The sequence below is a fragment of the Brienomyrus brachyistius genome, chromosome 9 (genome assembly GCF_023856365.1).
Source record: "Brienomyrus brachyistius isolate T26 chromosome 9, BBRACH_0.4, whole genome shotgun sequence".
Taxonomy (NCBI): Eukaryota; Metazoa; Chordata; class Actinopteri; order Osteoglossiformes; family Mormyridae; genus Brienomyrus; species Brienomyrus brachyistius.
Genome location: NC_064541.1, coordinates 23470113 through 23489551, shown reverse-complemented (window position 1 = coordinate 23489551; position 19439 = coordinate 23470113). Strand labels below are relative to the sequence as shown.

Genomic DNA, 19439 nt, shown 5'->3' with positions numbered 1-19439 from the left:
TGTTAAAAATGTTCTCTATCCACATACATTCCTGGAGCCTGTCCCTGACAGTGTGAAACATTTTAGTTAACCTTCTACATTGTTGAATCAGGTGACGTGGCAGCATTGACTGGCCACCACATTCACCCGACCTGACATCCATGGACTTTTTTTTTGGGGTATAGCAAAGGAGAGGGTTTTTGAGATGAAGCCCCACACAGTGGATGAATTGAAGGAGTTTGATGTTGTGGACATTGATGCTAACAGGGATTTGTGTGCTAAAGTGTATCACAGTGTCAGGGACCAGCTCCAGGAATGTATTAATATTGACAGCTGACACAGTGATTTCACAATTGAGCATTTAAGCAAGACCCTTAACCCCAGTTCCTTAGGAAATTGGCAGACACTGCATTCTTAGGAATCTAAAATATGTAGCTCATAAATGTTAATAAATGCAGATAGTTAAAAAGTTTTCAAAACTGTAGCACGATTTCAGGCGGGGTGTAATTATCACTCCTGTGCAGCAGATGTCAGTATGCAACTTTTAATCAGGCTCAAATAAAACGAAATCGCAGAAAAAGAGAACTAGTGCACTAATAATACTTAGAGATACAAGCCCGGTTGCTATGGCGGGAAGGATGTATGTTTGTAAATATACATTGCTGTATTTTGGGATAGTTTTACGCGTATGAATATTCGATAGATTGGATCCCTAATGTAACAACGTTGTCTTATGAAATAATATTTAACAGCGATTTCCCTGTACAGAAAGATGAAAAATTTCACTGATTTCGATAGTTATGGTAGGTAAATACGGTTGGCAGAAGTACGCTTTTATTTAACTAGCTAAAGTGTTTTGTTGAAAAACATTGTAATGCGATCAAAACGTACATGGTAATTGTATAAAAGAAAAGGGAAACCAACATCATCACTTGATTTTTGTATCGCAGTTTTGCGCGACATACCTTGCCTATAATATATATAACTGGTTCATTAGATACAAAGCATTAGTAAAACAAACTGCAATGTGCTAAAAGCTCTGACAAAATTATCCACTAACATTGCAGCCTTACCTGTACAATAATGTAACTGTTTTTATGTTCTACTATGTTTGAAGGTGTGCTTGAGGTTTAAGAATCATGTCCCACCGACTCACCAAGAAAGAGCTGGACGACCAGTTTGAGTTGTTTTTAAAAGAGGTAAGTATTTTGCTAGGCTTTTTTTTTACTGTAAAGTGTTAATTAAAATGTATCGCATTTCTCCTCCCATTCATCTTCCAGTTTTCTATTTTAATTCTCGTTTGGCATCCGTAGATTAGAAATATTTGTAAGTAATTTATTCTTATGTTTAAGCTTTAAGTCAGATTCATTTTTATCCATAAGTTTTTGCAGTTTGCATCTAAAATGGAATTCTTGGTAGCTTTAATTTTTCATCTTTAACTGTTTAAAACAACATGCTCTATGGTAGTAAGAGTTATTTTGATATGTATCTTACACATTTCATAGAATATTGAAGTGATTTTACTTTGTTTTAAAAGACTTTTTAGTTTTCATGGTTACAGTGTCAAAGTGGAGTGCTGTTTTTTCACTTACAGCGATGCATGTATTCACTAGTTAGGCATAACATATTTATGCTTCATTCTTTGCAGTCCATCTCTGATGACTCTGTGGATTTGGGTGGCACAAATCATACCAGTGGGTTGGACAGTTTGGGGAAGGTGCTCCAAAACCCAGCAAATACTACTGGGGCGCCTCGACCATGGTGGAATGAAGATGAAGAGACAGGTTTTTACCCTTTTTCCACTTATTTAATAAACTACAGATTTCTTATTTTTGTTAAGCCTTGGAAAGTTGAGTGAACAACTATAAATGAAAATAAGTCAAATAATACCAGTTTCTTTCATAACATGGAAAGAATAAGTATGTAATGTTGCGTGTCTGACATTTTATTAACTGGTTTGGTGGTGATGGCCTAGTTACATTCTAGGCTGTCCTAGAATTTTAAATGTACAGCTTAACTTATCATCCAGTGAAACACAGCAGCATGTAATGTCCCTTGTAGAAAAAATGCCTCGTTTTCTCTGCTGTTATAACTTCTAGAGGAGGTTACCTTGATTAATCAAAGATGTGCAATTTTCTTGCTAATGAAGGTCATGAACTGATGAACATACTGTAAATTTTATTGTTAGCAAAGATTATTGAGAGTATTTTTAGTAAATATTAAATAAGTAACCTGGAAATATAGAAAATCTCAGTGTGCAAAACCTTTTTACTGGTAGTATGTATAGTGAATTTGGAGTGTAGTGATTTTATATATTTTTTTAATAACAGAACAGCTTTCCCAGTGTTGGATTAAGGCTTTGGGACATAAAAAGGTTATTGACAAGCATGGTCTTTTTTGGTGGACTTCACTTTTATAATATCAAAATAAAATTAACAATTTTCGGTAAGGGAAGTGAAATGTTTTAAATGAATATACAGTGCCCTCCAGAATTATTGGCACCTTCCATAAAAATTAGTATAAAAAGGTTACAAAACATGTGTTTCTGATGAATTAGCTGAATTTCTTTTAGAAAAATTCAATGCTTAAGTGAGTAGGACATTCTAGAAAAAAAGAAAAACCACATATGCCACAATATTGGCACATGTGGATGTAGTATTTCATGCAACCTCCCTTTGCCAACATAATGCTCAATTTTAACAAGGGTCCTAGTTCGTGCTGGTAATCAGCCCTGACCTCACAATTCAATCCAGTTTCGATTTACGAGTGCCCAATTTCGCTTTGATTCAGTTTTAACTTGATTTAATTTTGCTGAAACATCATTTTAGAACAATTCTTGGAGAATCAGTTCACTGTGTAGATTAATGTCAAACATTAAGAAAGTCAGTGTTAAACAATATATCTTTTAATTTAACCAACAAACAAAATAGTGTACTGTATTGCTTTTAGAACAAAAGTTTTATCTTAGCAAAACCTAACACGCGATATGAGATCAAGATGCTAAGTGTTAGCAATCTGTGTTGAGCCATATTTTCTTACTGAAACCATGATCACTTCCTGAGCGCGTCCACATAAAAACGTGCCGTGTGCAACGCTCAGCCAGTTACATAAATATGGACAGCAATAGGGCCACATATTTAAATGCAAGAAAAAAGAAAATATGAAGAATTCCAAAGTATAGTGATGGCCAAGAACACCATTGCTGCCACCAAAGCTAGAAATGCATGCTCACAGTGGATCACTGACAATGTACATCCATGTGTACAGTTTGATTGTCATTAAAGAATGTCAATAATTGTCTTAATTTCCAAGCATACAATTCCAAGTTTTCCTTTATCCAACACACACACACACACACACACACACACACACACACACACAGCATGGATATATGACCGGGAAAGATGAGAAAGCTGTTGACATATTTTAGGAGAGCAATATGCATGTTCATTAGCAATTCCATCATTCAAAGTGTAAAGGGTTAGACGTGTGAAGTAAAGTGTGGTTTAATAAATGCACGGTGGGGAACAATGAACACTACTTAATTTTCCGAGTATCTATTTCTATACATATTTATTAATGATTGCACTGTATCCATTAGCCACCAGTGACCGTAAACAAATGGTAACTACTGATTGTGAAGTGCACATGTAAACATTTAAATATTAATTACAATTGTCCTTTACAGTAATCTGGAAAACCACAGGATGTACACAAGTTGCTGTTAACTCAAAATGCTGAACCAATGTGTCATTACAGCTGGGATTGCCACTTGGCATGGTTATTGACAAGATGTAGCGCACATTAGTTAAGTTATTCCCAAATGAGCTTGATGGGCTGTCCATAAAATGTTATTAGACCTATGATTAAGTTATGTTGCACTTGTGTTTTTACCTAATGTTCATAGTGTAACTAAAAATTTATACTGTACATGTTTATAGAGGTTTGGGTTTTCTTTCTTGGAGCAAGTTATGTGAGACCGTACATAGGTAGTGTGGTTCTGTAATTGACAAGTTTCACATGCAATGCCCATGTATTTCACTAGACTCAAATTACAGTTATACAGTATAGAATTGGTTCCTTACTAGATTTAATCAAGTATGACCACTCTTTTTTCCTCAGAAGTGAGGAAAAGGGCCACAGTACATAGTAAGGTCTTAGTGTAGATTTTTTTTGGCTGGTTTTATTTGAATAAGCATCACAAAAAGAACTGCTGATGTGCTAATTAAAAGCAATATTTGACAGGATATTAAAGAGCAAGAAACAATGTGTCTAGAAGGTGAAGACTAAGCGACTGAAATACGGAGGACATTATGTGTCTCTGACACTGAGCTGGTGTCAGCAGCTGATAAGTCTGCTGGTTCTTTAGTGTCAAAATGATATTTCAACCTGTTCTATTTATTAGCACCATTAGCCTTCTACAGTTGAATTTCTGCTCTTCCTAACTGCACAAATTTTGCATGCGTTTAAAACCCCTTAAACTTCCTGCTTGTCTGTTTCAGTGAATAGCTAAAAAAAAGGAATCACATATCATGCAAGCCCTAATTGTAATTATAAATATTAATGTTACATGTTGTGCACATGCAATTGTCACATCATGAGGACCACGATAGTCAGCTGGGTTGAGAGAGGTTTGCGTGATCTGATTTTTCATACCCTCATATTGTCCATGCATTAATACCAGGCATATGATATAAAAAAAAAAAAAAAAATGTTATTTTGCAATACATTTCCGGTATTTTGAAATCTTGGTGATTAAAAATTTGCTAAGCAGGATGGGTGCGGGGGGTCCATCACAATAATGAAAAAACTGAGACACAAGAGAATAAGTGGGTGTTTTCTTATCACTCACAAAATAGGCTGTTTGTAGGTAACTTGGTGAACAATTGGAGGCTGCTGCAGTGCCGGTTGGAAGTCAGGCCAGCACTAGCCCTGTGTGATATGACAACGTTATCGGTAAGCGACGATATCCGACTAGCAACCTAGTGTCGGTGTCTGACAGTGACTAATACAAAGCAAGATAAAGATTAATGATTTGACTTTCAGTTCAGGCCTTTAGCCAAAATTTCTGATGCAGTTAAACAAAAATGCTATTTTTTTCAACTGGTATGGTACGCAAAGTCATTGTATGTAAAAGTTGGCTATAATGGTGATACACAGAGAGTGCAATACCTTCTGAGGTGGTACACGGTTACAAAAGTTGCTTCAGACATAAATAATGCTTTAGACAGTCTTAGACACCCTGCAAATTTAAGAAAAAAAAATCCTACTTAAATTGGCCCAGCAATCAAACATTTCCCACAGAGACTAAAAACAACGATATTCAACACCGCTAATGAGCACCACCCTTGACAGGTTAACGCCGGTTAGAAGATTACTCGTATATAATGTTTTTTAAACTGTCAAGTTTTTTTTTTTTAACAAAAAGTTCCCCACTTGGTACTGTTTGCATGTTTGTGGGGAGGGGGTGTTGGATGATTTGAAATGATTCTTTTATATATATATATATATATATATATATATATATATATATTCTTATAGATATATATATATATTTCATAAAATAATGCATATTATGTTTTATACATATCTCAGGCCTAGGTAGCACCACTAGGTATAGTATAAATGTGTTTCATCACATTTAGTGCATCACTCATTAGAAACTAATGATCAGGGAGTACATTATTCATATCTTTTTAAAGGTATGAATAATGATGGTGTTCTGTCCTCACTGCACTGTGTCCCGTGGCACAACTTGACAGGCAGCTAAACGCCTTCCACAATTATCAAACCAAGTGTGTTTAAACCTAATTTATTAACTGAATGAGTAAATCTAAAAAAGTAACAGAAAATACAAATCAGTTCACACTTCATATAAAGTGTTTACAATTGTAATTAATAAAGATTCTACGTAAAACAAAGCTTCGATTCATAAGACTTGCTGCAAAACGATAGGGCATAATAGTGTTTAGCAAAACCTCTGCACGTCTTGGCAGCAAATGAAATAAATATTAATTATTATGAATACAAACAAACAAATTCTTTCACATATCACATATAAAATACTAATAAATGAAAATATATACCAAGGATGCTATCAAATGGGGAGTAAAAGATGGGATCGATCAGATCATAAAGACCCTGGAACATGCATTAACTCTGTGGACATTCCCCGAGAACAGCGAGCCAAATGCAGAACACAACACTCCCCGCCTGGCATCACAAGTTGCCGCTACCTTTTAACCTGAAATTAAATCTAGATATAAAGGAAAGAAAACCTTTTATTTATTGCCTGATCTTTCTGGAGGAACTAAAAGTACACCTCAGTAACAGATCTTAAGAGAAGCTCAGCTTCAAGCTTCTAGCATCAGCTTCAAGATCAAGGTCCTTGAATTTGATAGCATGATCTTCAGATGGAAAAGCTTCCATGACCTCTCTACAATTACATGCTTTCTTGGCATGTCTTGGCTTCCTTTAAGCAAATTTTTTTGCAGCTTCTTCAGTAGGCAGTGACTTCAGTCCATCATCTACATAGAAATCTCCTTCCACAAACAGATGAACTTCAGAGCCAAATTCCAATTCACCTTCTCAAGCAGACTGCCCACATAATGCATGATATCAAATAAGAGTAATTTGGTAATTGGTCGATTTATCTGAATAATCGATTATTCGTTTTAACAGTCGACAGATTATTCAACTATCAAAATAGTCCTTTGTTGCAGCCCTACTCAGAACACAGCCCTGAGGTGAGCCTGTGTTCACTGAGGTCAGTTTTGATATATGATTTCCTGCCTCAATGTCAGGAAGTCCAGGGTCAAGGTGCAGGTGCCTGTGTCCACATTCAGCATCCTCAGCTTCGCCACCAGCTGTTGGGGTATGATTGTGTTAAAAGCCAAGCTGAAATTAATGAAGAGGATTTTATAAAGTGTTTGTGTTTTCCAAGATGGTCAGAATAAGATGAAGTGGGGTGGATATTGCATCCTCAGTGGCACGATTAGCATCTTGACACCATGATTTATTCAAGTAAACAGTCAATCTGCCTCCCTGGAGCTTACCAGGTAGTGAGGCTACTCTGTCCATTCCTCTCCACTACACTCCACTACACTCCACTCCACCCCACCCCACTCTGTGGTGTGACCCCATCCAGCTGAATTGCCACATCACTGTAAGCATGATGATGCAGCAGTCCCTCACACTATGCAAGGAAGCTCTCAAAAGGCAAATATGGTGCATTTTATTGTCCAACAAACAAATTTTGTACCCAAAAACAGTTGGAATTGCCACTTTCTTTGGGGTAGTGGTTAGCCTGTGCTTATGCTCTTCAGTACTTGCAGGCCTTCTTGAAGGCTTTTAGTTACACATATCTGCCCATATGTTACAGGCATAATAATGGGTGGTTCTGAACGATTTTTTTTTTGATCGATATGAACTGTAAACAAACTAAAATAATTGGCATTTACAGTTTAAACTTTGGCTAATAAGTGTTTTGTGTTAATATTAACATTTTAAAAGGCCCAAAGCTCTCCTGTTTGCTGTTCCAGACAATGCAGTACTGTATAACAAAATACTATTTTTGACCTTGCAAGCATCTGATATTTTTAAGTAAAGCCTGTTTCTCACTTGTTAAAAACTCAAGAACATAAAAAACAATGTGACAAATACTTGCATGCAGTTTTATAATAGAATTGTGTTTGATAAAACTCATACTGATACAGGCAATTAGACAGTTGACTCCACTTACACTCATATCAAGCATGTTAGTGCCCATATTTTAATAGGAAAAGAACTGTTAAACCCTGTCACAGGGTATCACTATAAATTCCGCAAGTAAACAGTCAGTTCTTGAAGTTTATGTGTTGGAAGCAAGAGAAATGGGCAAGTATAAGGATCGAAGCAGCTTTGACAAGGTCCAAATTTTGATGGTTAGATGACTGGATCAGAGCATCTCCAAAACGGCAGGTCTTGTGGAGTATTCCAGTATGCAGTGGTCAGTACCTACTAAAAGTGGTCTTGTGGAGTCCATGACTCTACAGGTCAGAGCTGTTTTGGTAGCACGAGGAAAACTTGCACAATATTAGCCAAATGTTTTTAATGTTATGGCTGATCATTGTATATACAGTCATATCCCAGTAGCCTTTAATTCACTGTTTGCTGATCCACTTAACCGTGTTGACCATGGCGGAAATAAAACAAGTTTTAAACTGCACGCCATGCCAAGTTTTAACTTAATCACAACAAGGCATCAATTGACACTCGTAGGCCTGCCTAAGCCTTTGTTTGCACAACTCATTCGGGGTAATTTAATTGCTGTACAGTACATTTACAGATAACAACAAACACATTATCTCTCTTTCTCCCTCCCTCCCTCCATCCTTCCCCATCACATCTCACAAGCAATCGGTAAGTGTACTGTACAGCACCCAGAGTAGGCCAAGATGTGTACTGTACTGTATTTTACAGAATTTTCACACACACACTTTCCTCTCTCCCATATCATTTCTCATTTTTAATTTGTAATTTTTAATAAAAGTATTTAAGCATTGAGCAATTATGATAAACTTTCGATAAGGAGCATTGCTTGATAGTATACATCAGTCTCTAATTTATTTTTCCTGAATTTGCATGAATTATTAATGATGCATACTTCTGACAATTTTTTTTTATTTTTGTATTATAAATATATTTTAGTTTGCAATTTATTCAGTTTGTGGTTATTTTTCTTGTTCTGAATCTGGGAATCCAAAGGAATTTTAGACAAAAATGAAGTAAAGAAGTAAAGAAATGACTTATATTATACTTATACAATTATTGAGGATAACTGGGAAAAAAAGTGATAAAATATTTTGCCATTTTGCCCAGCATTAGTACAGTCATACATTTGTGTGTGTGTCTGTTTTATGACCACTGACATCTGCAGTTGACCAAAGGTAATTGTAGTTTCAGGATTGCTGGCATCTGGAAAGATTTTTCGAAAATCTCAAAGAAAATCCCAGTCTATTCAAGAGGAAGATGAGGTACAGCTAAAACCAAAAAGGAACCAAAATGAGCCGGAGAAGGAAGAAGAGGTTAAGGAGGAGCAGGCAGAGCCCGTCATTTTCAGCAGATATAGCTTTGAACCAAAGGGTAAGTGTCCATTTTTATTATAAATTTTGTTAGGATTAAAATTTGTTAATATATATATCATTTTATAGCTGGTTGGGTGCACATTTCCGTGCACAGAGTTACTGGGGCATGATCGAATGCCCATGATCAGAAGGTTGATGTTCAAATCCCTTGGCTGTCAGAGTGATTTCATCATTGGGCATTTGTGAAAGGCCCCTGCCCACAATTGCTCCAGGGCCTGGCCGGAGTGGCCGTTAGGAGCCTCAGGAGATTTCCCTGTGGGAGGATGACTTTCCTGGCCAGTCAAGCTGCTGTGCACACACTTTCAAATTCTCATTTATAAATATACAAACGTGCGCGTAGTAAATGAATGAAATGACGACCCCTCCCCAATCTGTGCAACCCCCCTCCCCTTCATATATATGTATTCATCATGGAGGAAAGCTGGTGGCACCTTTAAAAAACAAAAGAGATGGAAACTAAAATGGTACTAGCCTGCTTTGTGTGAAAATGTAGGGATGGGAGATACCACTGATTTACTTTTTCGGTCCATTTTTGATTCGATCCAAGGTTGGTATGGCTGATACCAATCTCGATTCCATTTTTCAGTGGCGACGTAACCATAGTAGTTACATAATGGCAATAACCATTTTTGCTGCTTTTATGTAGGGGTGGCTGCCGGTGGATCGATGAGTCCATTTTCCGAGTGTCTGGACCCCCTTTCCTTTTCTCCTCCCCTTATGAAATGCCTGCTAGTAGCTCTTATTCTGCTCTTTATAACATCATGAGCACTTACCTTACCAGGTAATTATTAAGGTGGCAATTCAGTACCTCAATCTGTCAGCATTACAATCGATTTTGGGGTTAAATATAGACACTCCTACTTCTGGGTTGCACGTTCTTGCATTTACATGCTGCTGGAAGATAAAAAAAAGTTTGAATTTAGGTTATCAAAATGATTGATTAATTGAATCGAATGTGATGCATCGAATCGTCCCCTCAAGAATCGCGATTGAATTGAATTGCTAACAAATTTGACCTCTAGTTAGAATCGATTTTCAAAATGAAACCATTCAGATAAAAAGAACTGATAATTCAGTATTAATGTGTTCATCCCTACTTTGCAATGGACAGCAAACTGAAAAGAAAGCTGGTGCTGAGAAAGCAAGGATAAGGTAAGAAATGTGCTGGAGGTGGATGCAATGAAGGCACGGAAATTTTAGCTTCATTTTCATGAAATGACGGCCCCTCTCCAATCTGTGCGACCCCCCCCCCCCCTCCTCTTCATATATACATGTATTCATCATGGAGGAAAGGTGGTGGCACCTTTTAAAATTTTTTTTTTTGGTTTTAATTTTGGCTAGATACAATAGTTTGTAATAAAGAATGCATTACTTTGTGATACTTGAGAAAACAGCGGTTCACCGGCTTGAGGTACACTACAGTACCATGTGTAGTTACCTTTATTACTACTGTATGATTATTATTATTATACATTTTTTGAAGGACTTTAATTCTCTTTTCCCTGGAAGCCAACAGCACCGATATTCGAAGTTACAAAGTTGAGAGAAAACATAATTTAAGTAGTGGTTTTCTAAGAGAGGAGTATGTTAGTATGTTTTCTTTATTTCCATATTTGCTGTTCTTCGTTAACGGGTAAGAGAACCTCAGGGGAAACATATGTTATAATATTTACATATAACTACTACCATTACTAATAATAATAATAATCCATCCATCCATTTTCTGTCGCTTACCTGGGGTCAGGTCACAGGGGCAGCAGTCTAAGCAGGGATGCCCAAACATCTCTCCTACCAGCCTCCTCCTCCAGCTCCACCAGTGGAATGCCAAGACATTCCCAGTTCTCAGTTGTGCTGGGATTGATCAGAATTGGTATTCAGTGCAAAAATACCCAAAAGGCATCAGGATGAAGTACATCAGTCTGCACTGTGCATCGTTAATTGCTGTGTCTCATTGTGTTTAGACTCAAAATCGGTGTTGGCATCTGGAGCAGGACCAAATGTTACAGGCTTTGGCCTGGACACACTGGATGAGGAGAAAGAGAAGGCCCATTTCTTTGCCAACTTGGAGAGGGGAGCTTCCTCCACTATTGACTATTCCAAGTTGAACCGAGAGCTGGATTCAACTGGGTCTACATTCACCAATACCCTTAAGTAATGGTTAATTTGTGTCCTTTGCGCCTCTTCTGCCTTATCTTCAACTGTTTGTCTTATTCTGTTGTCTTATTCTGTCAGCCTCCGCTCTCTTCCACTATATTTGTAATATCATCCTCTGAAAAAATTGAGTTATTGTGTATCTCTGATTAACTGTATACCCAGTAGGGTAGGTAATATGGAATTGTTTTTTTTTTTTATTTTATTTATTTTTTTATTTATTTATTTTTTTTTTACTGAATTTCTTGTTTATGTCAGGCCCCATAAATATCAGTTTAAAGATCTTACATTTACAGGAATGCAGAAAAGATAGTGACTGAGCTGGAGTCAAAGAAAAGTCATGAGTTCAAAAGCATGCCAGGTGAGTAAGAGAGCAGGCGGGAGACTAATGAGCAGGATGAGTGTTAAAAGTGGGCTGGCTCATAGTTTTTACCAGAAGCTCTGCACGTTTTATAATCTCATGTCTGTTATTCTCCAGCAACCCTGAACTACAGTGAGGATTTTGAAGATGAACTGGGCGGTAAAGAGGCACAGGATGAGGTTTGTTGGCAGTTTTGTCTAAATAACCTGTCTAATCATATTGGAATTTTAATTTTGTAAATCATTTAAGAGCCCGTTTACAGTGCTCCATGAATGGCTGTGGTGGTTTGCCTTCCTGGACAGTGTTCTTTTGCTATCATGCATGGGTGCGTTTACAGATTCTTCGTTACTGTACTTAACTTTCCTTGAGCATTTTAAGTTGTTGCATTTTTTACTTTCACTTCACTACATTGCTAAGCCAAACAACAAATGTTTATTCTGACACATTTTACGTGTCATCAAATTTTACATCGTCACCCAATTACAAAAAATATATGATTGTTGCATGCTGAGCATCTGAGCAGGGTGGCTTAATATTGGGTTCACTTTTTCCACCACTTGTGTTGACATGTCCTTTGACAGCTTCTGTTTCATGTTGAGAGCCGTTATGGAGTTCTCTTGTGATGTGTGTGTTCAATGTTTGTGTTTTAATCAAAATGAAATTGTAATCCTTAACCACTATTGTGTTCGCAGAAAATCAGTAGACCTGGAATGCTTGCGAAAGGTAAAAAAAAAAGAAAACATCATGGTATAAGATCTGTTTTCATACATTAACACCCTTATGTCTATTCAATTTGTTTGTAAAAGAATTCCATCACAACTCTTATGTTGAATACGAATTAGACCTTTCATGTGTCCGTCTTGCTCAGTTTCCTTCCATGACTCCCTGGACTCGGCTGCTGGGACTCAGAAACCCGAGGAGGGTGCTGAGGCGGCAGATATGCCAGTGAGGAACGACGGCTGTTTGGCTCTCGGTGTCATGGAGACCAGTGGAACAGGCAAGTGGGGATGAGAGCCAGTCTGGCTTTTATTTTTTTCTTTTCATTTAGTGTAGCTATGTGTAATTTGTTTATATATAAACAAACAGTACTAGGGCTGCAGCGATCAGTCGACGTAGTCAATGGCGTCAACGCTGAAAATGCTTCAACCTCAATATTTTAAATCATTGCATTGCTTTTTAATTTGAATGAAATTGCCTTTTTGGTTGTTAGTTGTGACAAATGTTTTCCTTCATTATCACTATGTAATTGTGGGAGTATTTCAAATTATCACAAAACAAAACGGTTGTTTTACACTGTGCAAAGTTTCGGGCTGTAACACTACACACAAGCACATGAAGAGAAAACACATGGGCACTATTCTGGATGATGAACCAGCAAAAAAGGTAAAACCATGATAAATATTGTTTATTAGATTACGATTAGTATGGAGATGCATTGATTGCAATTTTTTTGCCGATTACAATTTCTGATATTTTTTGCAAGTGTGACCTGCCGATACCGATTTTTTTCCAATTTCAGTTTTCTTTCTAAGAACTGTAATTGACAGTGTTTGCAAACAGAAATAAACCTTTCTTCAAAGGTTTTATTATTTTTATAATAAAAGAAATTTCCCCCAAACTGCACTGTTACATGATCTTCTCTATCATAAACAATTCTAAAAAAAAGTATTTCGTGACTGAAATACAAATAACAATTAACTGAAAATGAGTTGCTGACAACCCAACTTTATCTGACATATTTTACATTAGCAAACAATAGCAGGTGCAACAGATTTAAATAACAAAACCAATGTTAGTTACTTTTATCATTTTTCAGTGTCTAAATTCACCAGGCATCACATTTTTTTTTTTTTTACTCGTCTCAAAGAAAAAAAGTGAATAGGTTACAAACCTCTATATAACATTCAAGAATTCTATACTCTTCCAAATTATAATTGGTACAGTAATTTGTTAGGCACATATGATTCTTACATTGCTAGTAAGCTTAAAGATCAGGCTTTTTCATACCTTCATACTGCACGGACATTATAGTGCAGGGAGTTAAAGTTTCGCTAAAACGCTATTACTCTGTCATAAGAAAAAACTTTAGCTAGCTTTGAAAGTTTAATGTTTATTCCTTTTCAGGATTATCTAGTACATGTTTAATAATCAGTTTAAAGCTTACCTCCAATGTTAGCGTGTGCACTTATCATGTGGCAGTATTGTGGGTTTTTTGGTTTTGATTGTCCTATTCTTTGTTGTTTGTTAGCTTTCTTACTAAAATTTGTGCTGGAGATTCAGTAATTCAATTTTTTTAATTATATTTAAGATTCAGTAAATTAATTCTAAGTGTCATTGGAGCTGTGGTACATAACTGGGAATCTAGAATCTGCATAATAAGAGGTGCTGAGCTGGCTTATGAGCTGGTCCCGATACAGGGCGGAAGAAAGAACTAATAAAATAATGGAGATGATTGCATTGAACAACTAGTCATTCCCCATAGTGAAGTGTGAGGGATTTCAGTGGCTCATTCAGCATCATATCAAAAAATAAGGGACGCTTCTTCCACCTGGGTCCCCAACCATAAACCTTGCCAACTGTACAATCCGAAAATACGGACAAATCATATTCGATATTGGTTCAAAACGGGATGCAACATATTATTTTACAGTACGAGATAAGTAAACAGCTGTCGTCCATCTTGTAAAATATGTGACGGATGGCAGCCATACTTTAAAGAGTTTTCAAAGTACTAGCCCTGCAAGTTACATTGATACAACTGGCGACATAAAAAAAATATACAAAATCTGGTCAGCGGATCGATTTTCCATTTTCCACATGTAACGTCATTCTGTTAGTCAGTTCCGGCAAGTTTTATGACTAGTTAGATGGAAGAGAGGGAACAGTAGCCTTCATTGGGACACTCATGTCCGCAATAACACAAAAAGAATCTATTGTTCTGGCCACCAATGTGCCAGAACTTGTACTTGGCGCTTGCTCACTGTTGCCTCCGAATCTAGACAAGATCTCTATCGGCACTCAACTGGTAGTCCTGCAAGTCCAGGATGTTAAAGGTTGAATTTTAGACCGTATTTTAAACCACTGAAATTTTGGCAGTGTATTTAAGTGAAAATAAAACGACTGAATGTTACCTCTTGAATTGTAAATTATGATGCCATTAAAAACACACTGAATGTTTCCAGCTGAATTTGTTGTCTTGAAATTTATTTTGAGTCGAAAGTAAATGAACTGAATTCAAGTGATTGAATTATAAAAATGAACTTTATAAACTGTATATTTTGGAACTGAATTGTGGAAGCCGAATACTTTTGCTTTGATTATCTTACCAATGAAATTACAACTGAAATATTTTCAATTGAAATATTCGATATTTAAATGTGCATTCAACAGTAATGTAAAAGTTCTCAACTGTTCTTGAGCTAATATGAAGTCCACACAAAGTTTAGAGGTACACACACACACAATCATGTTCCTTCACAGAAGAAGCCAAATTACTTCTTTTAATCACTGTTAGGTGTAATCATGGTGAATTACTGATGGTGAATCAAGAGTCTTAGGGCACAGCTGAGTCACTGTTTTGAATGTACAAGGTCTATCATTCTCATTAAGTGATTGGTAACATCAAGGTTTGTCACTGAGGCCGCACCACCAATTGGTATAAATTCAAAGCCTCTAGAAGTAGTCTTGAAGCACATGTTGCTCTTCTTTGAACATGACCGAGGTGAAGAAGGAGCTAACGAGTGAGCAATAGGTCCTTTTTGATGCTGGCTGGAGTTACCGCCCCATATCCAAGGAATTGAGATGCTGTCCAAGCACTATATAGTACACTTTTGACTGCCATGATGCCACCAATTCACACCAGAACCAAAAAGGAAGAGGTAGGAAAAAAACTTTCAGACAGACAAGTGAAGCATCTCAAAATTCTCAGTCTTAAGGACAGAAGAAAGACCTCACGAGAACTGCGTGACGAGATCCACACCACAATGACTAATGGTGCCTCAGTGTCCTCAAGACCTGTGCGTCGGAGACTGGGAGAAGAAGGACTTGTTGGCAGAACAGCAGCAGAGAAACCATTTTTGAGAGAGAACAATATAGTGAAACACCTGAAATTTGCAAAAGAACACAAGAAATGGACAAAGGAAGATTGGTGTAAAGTGTTGTGGACTGATGAGTCCAAGTTTGAATAATTTGGCGACAAGCGAAGAGTGTATGTTTGATGCAGGAAGGGGGAGAGATATAAAAAGGAGTATCTTTGTCAACAGTTAAGTACGGAGGGGGTAGTATTATGGTGTGGGGTGCGATTTCAGCCTCAGGAACAGGTGACATAGTGAAAATTGATGACATCATGGATAAGAAAGTATACCACAACATTCTGCTGAGGCATGGAGTACCATCTGGGAGTCGTCTTATTGGGCCTGAATTCATTTTCCAACAGGACAATAACCCTAAACATTCTTCTAGCTATTGCCGGAACTACCTGCGACAGAAGGAGTCTGCTGGAACATTGAAAATGATGAACTGGCCCCCTCAAAGTCCGGACCTAAACCCCATCGAGCAAATTTGGGGCGAGTTGGAAAATAAACTGGACAGATCTATTGTACATTCAAAAGAAATCTTTTGGCTTGAGTTGCAGAAGACATGGGATGACATTAGTGTTGAAGTTCTCAGGAAATATACTGACATTGTGTCAGAGAGATGTGCTGCTGTAATTGCTGCAAAAGGTGGACATACCAAATATTAAAGTTTAAAATTATATTATATTATAAAAGTGGATGGAACAGTAGGACTCACTTCATCTGATATTTATTGTACTGAAGGCAACCATCTGCATATTTCACGAACATTATAAAATGAAATCATGTCTTGGAGGCAAAAAAAAGGTCAATATTTTCAGATCTGTCAGGTGTTCTAATAATTTTGGCCACCACTATATGTGTATATGTATGTGTGTCCGTCTATATGAGAATAAAGAGTGAGAATGCTCTTTTACAGCTCAGTCGTATGGTCAGAGTGGTGCCAGTGAGGTGGAGGCCCTGCAGGAAGCCTACCGCCAGATTGACCTGTTCATCGGTGACTCAGCCGACCATGTGCAAGGCACCTCTTCTCCAAGTAATAACAGCCACCCTGTACCTGCTCCAGAATATTCAAGGGGGACCTTCAAGGCCACCATCTGCACTGAGTCAGGTGATTCTTGCCATATTTTTGAATCTGCTGCAAGTAGACTATGATGTTCGCCATTTGTGGCCAACATATTTAGTTGTGAACCATGGTGAAAGATATTGTGATTGTGGTGCTTGTGTTTGGACAACATAGATTTCAGCATTATATAGCGCCTAACAATTATGCCTTTAATTGCTATTACTTTCATGCTTTATTATGGAACATACTGTATATATTCATTTTTGTTTGGCATGAAGGTTCAGGAGAGAAGAAAACACTAATACATCCATATGTATATGAGTAGGACTGGATATCCAGTAATCAGAGAATATCTGTTTCTTATCCATATCAGTTTTTTGATGATTCAAAAGATAAGCACTTTGTTGGAAATTTCTCAGCACTTTCTGTTGTAGTATTTGTCTTTAGTTGGTTTAATCTCACCTTTGTTAAAGCTTGTTTGAATGATCAAAGGGTTCTGTATAAAGAAAGCTTGAGGATTTTGTGTTTTCTTTGTACAAAAATTGACCATAGGATGTGACACCATGGAAATCACTGTGTTTCAGATCTGCCTACAGCGGAAGAACTCATGCGGCTAATCAGACCGGACTTGAGTCTCACCCAGCAATCTTCCCAGCATCCAGTCATGTGAGCCATTTCCAATCACATATCCATCCATCCATCCATCCATTTTCCAAACCGCTTATCCTACTGGGTCGCGGATGGGCACGAGGCAGGGAACAACCCAGGATGGGGGGCCAGCCCATTGCAGGGCACACTCACACATGATTCACTCACACACACCTACGGGCAATTTAGGAAGTCCAATTAGCCTCAGCGTGTTTTTGGACTGTGGGGGGAAACCGGAGTACCCGGAGGAAACCCCACGACGACATGGGGAGAACATGCAAACTTCACACACATGCGACCCAGGCGGAGACTCGAACCCGGGTCTCAGAGGTGTGAGGCAACAGTGCTAACCACTGCACCACCATGCCGCCCCCCAATCACATATCATTTTGTTGAAATCAAGATGATATCATGCTGAAGGACTTTAACGTGTGACTCAGCAAAGTCAAGAAAGCCCATAAACATATTTGGCACTGAATATTGATCAGTTAAAAAAATCTGAGTGACTGATGAGCTTTCTTTTCATAAAAAAGTTTATTTTTTAGAGATTTAAAGAAATCTAAACCTTCTACGGTATTCAGAATGCTTTGCACACTACCTGGCAGTTGACGTGTTATTAAAAATAATACAATAAAATGTAACAGGACATCGTGCTTGAGACTGAGATGAATCACTGAACTGTGTCTGGTCACAGTGATGGCAGCATTGGGTGATTACCATATGTCTGGTCACAGTCAGTACGTTTACATGCATAGCTAAGTCAAGCTATGGTTATATCTTGACTATGCCATTTAATTAGTAATGCTGTCCTTGTCCCAGTATACATGCACAGGAGGGGAATCGACTTATTGAGCGAAGTATTTTTGACTCCAGTACAATAGGTGGAGATATAGTTCCTTTTAGCTTGCTAGTATTGGGATTTTTTTCCAGTTGACCTATTATATTGCACGTAACAAATGAAGTGACACAATCTTTAATTGCGATCTGGTTGGAAAAACAGATACAACCAGATCAGGATATCATATCAAGAAATAAAGTATTCTAACATACTAGGAGAGCCTGGTATTGTAAATTTTTTTAATATTGCAGTGTGATTTTGTTGTAATAAAAATTTGTGAAATAAAAAAGGAGTTCAACATAAGATCATTAGAACTGGAACAGCACCCTGCAGTTTAGCTATGAATTGGACAGCGTTACAGCACTGTACATTTGGTACGACCTGTATGTCCACTGCTCTGCACTATGCTTCTTATGTGTGCCGGTTTCTTCTCTTACTTCCTGGTGGGGGGGGGGGGGTACTGTTGAGCATGCGCTGAGTGTCTAGTTTGAGTCTAATTGAACATATACATGCAGGAGGAAATCGACTCCCAATCACATTATCTGGGCGTTTTAGTCTGGTTTAGAGAAATTTGATTTAGTTTGATTTCAGTCAGACAAGCATGTTCACATGCACTGTAAAAGTCTGGTTTTTAGGCGGACTAACACAAAAATTCTAATTTCTTAGTGTGCATGTAAACGTCCTGAATGATGACAGCACTGGATGATGACCTTATGTCTGATTACAGTGGTGACAGCACTGGGATACTGCAGGGGTACAAAATCGGCACCTCTGCTGAAGCACTGCTTCGGGGGCCAGCTGGAGAGAGCGCAGAAGATCCACCTTTGGGGACAGGAGATGAAAAGCACAGGAATATAATGGAGGAGGTGAAGCTGATCATGCAGGGCCAGGATGGTTACCTTGAGCCTCGTCACCCACAACTTTGTAAAACGAAAAAGAAACAGGTGAAAAAGGTGCATAAATACAGACACTGGTGAAGCAGAGAGATTTGGATGGGGCAGTGGTGGCCTGATGGTTAGGGAAGCGCACTTGTAATTGAAAGATTACTGGTTCAAATCCCTGACCAGCAAGGTACCACTGAGGTGCCCTGAGCAAGGTACCACCCCCGAGCAATGTTGCTCTGAATTAGCTGCCCCCTGCTATGTCACGGGTTAAATGCAGAGGACACATTTCGTTGTTGTGCACTGTGTGCTGTGGT

General features: G+C 37.9%; 1 protein-coding gene across 5 annotated transcripts in view; it reads left to right on the top strand.

Annotated features, from left to right (window-relative positions):
- Positions 1–564: 564 nt before the first annotated feature.
- Positions 565–19439, top strand: part of cep162 (centrosomal protein 162) — a 38432-nt gene continuing 19557 nt past the window's right edge. For 2 of the 5 annotated variants that reach the window (XM_049024570.1, XM_049024567.1), the window contains exons 1-12: positions 565–782; positions 1097–1178; positions 1628–1763; positions 8917–9102; positions 11066–11255; positions 11552–11616; positions 11734–11795; positions 12309–12339; positions 12485–12613; positions 16609–16800; positions 17340–17421; positions 18969–19194. In XM_049024570.1, the coding sequence (XP_048880527.1) occupies positions 1119–1178; positions 1628–1763; positions 8917–9102; positions 11066–11255; positions 11552–11616; positions 11734–11795; positions 12309–12339; positions 12485–12613; positions 16609–16800; positions 17340–17421; positions 18969–19194 (1359 nt within the window). In that variant the 5' untranslated portion in view covers positions 565–782; positions 1097–1118. The remainder of the gene's footprint in view (positions 783–1096; positions 1179–1627; positions 1764–8916; positions 9103–11065; positions 11256–11551; positions 11617–11733; positions 11796–12308; positions 12340–12484; positions 12614–16608; positions 16801–17339; positions 17422–18968; positions 19195–19439) is intronic. The other 3 variants (XM_049024571.1, XM_049024569.1, XM_049024568.1) reach the window with 3 other exon arrangements.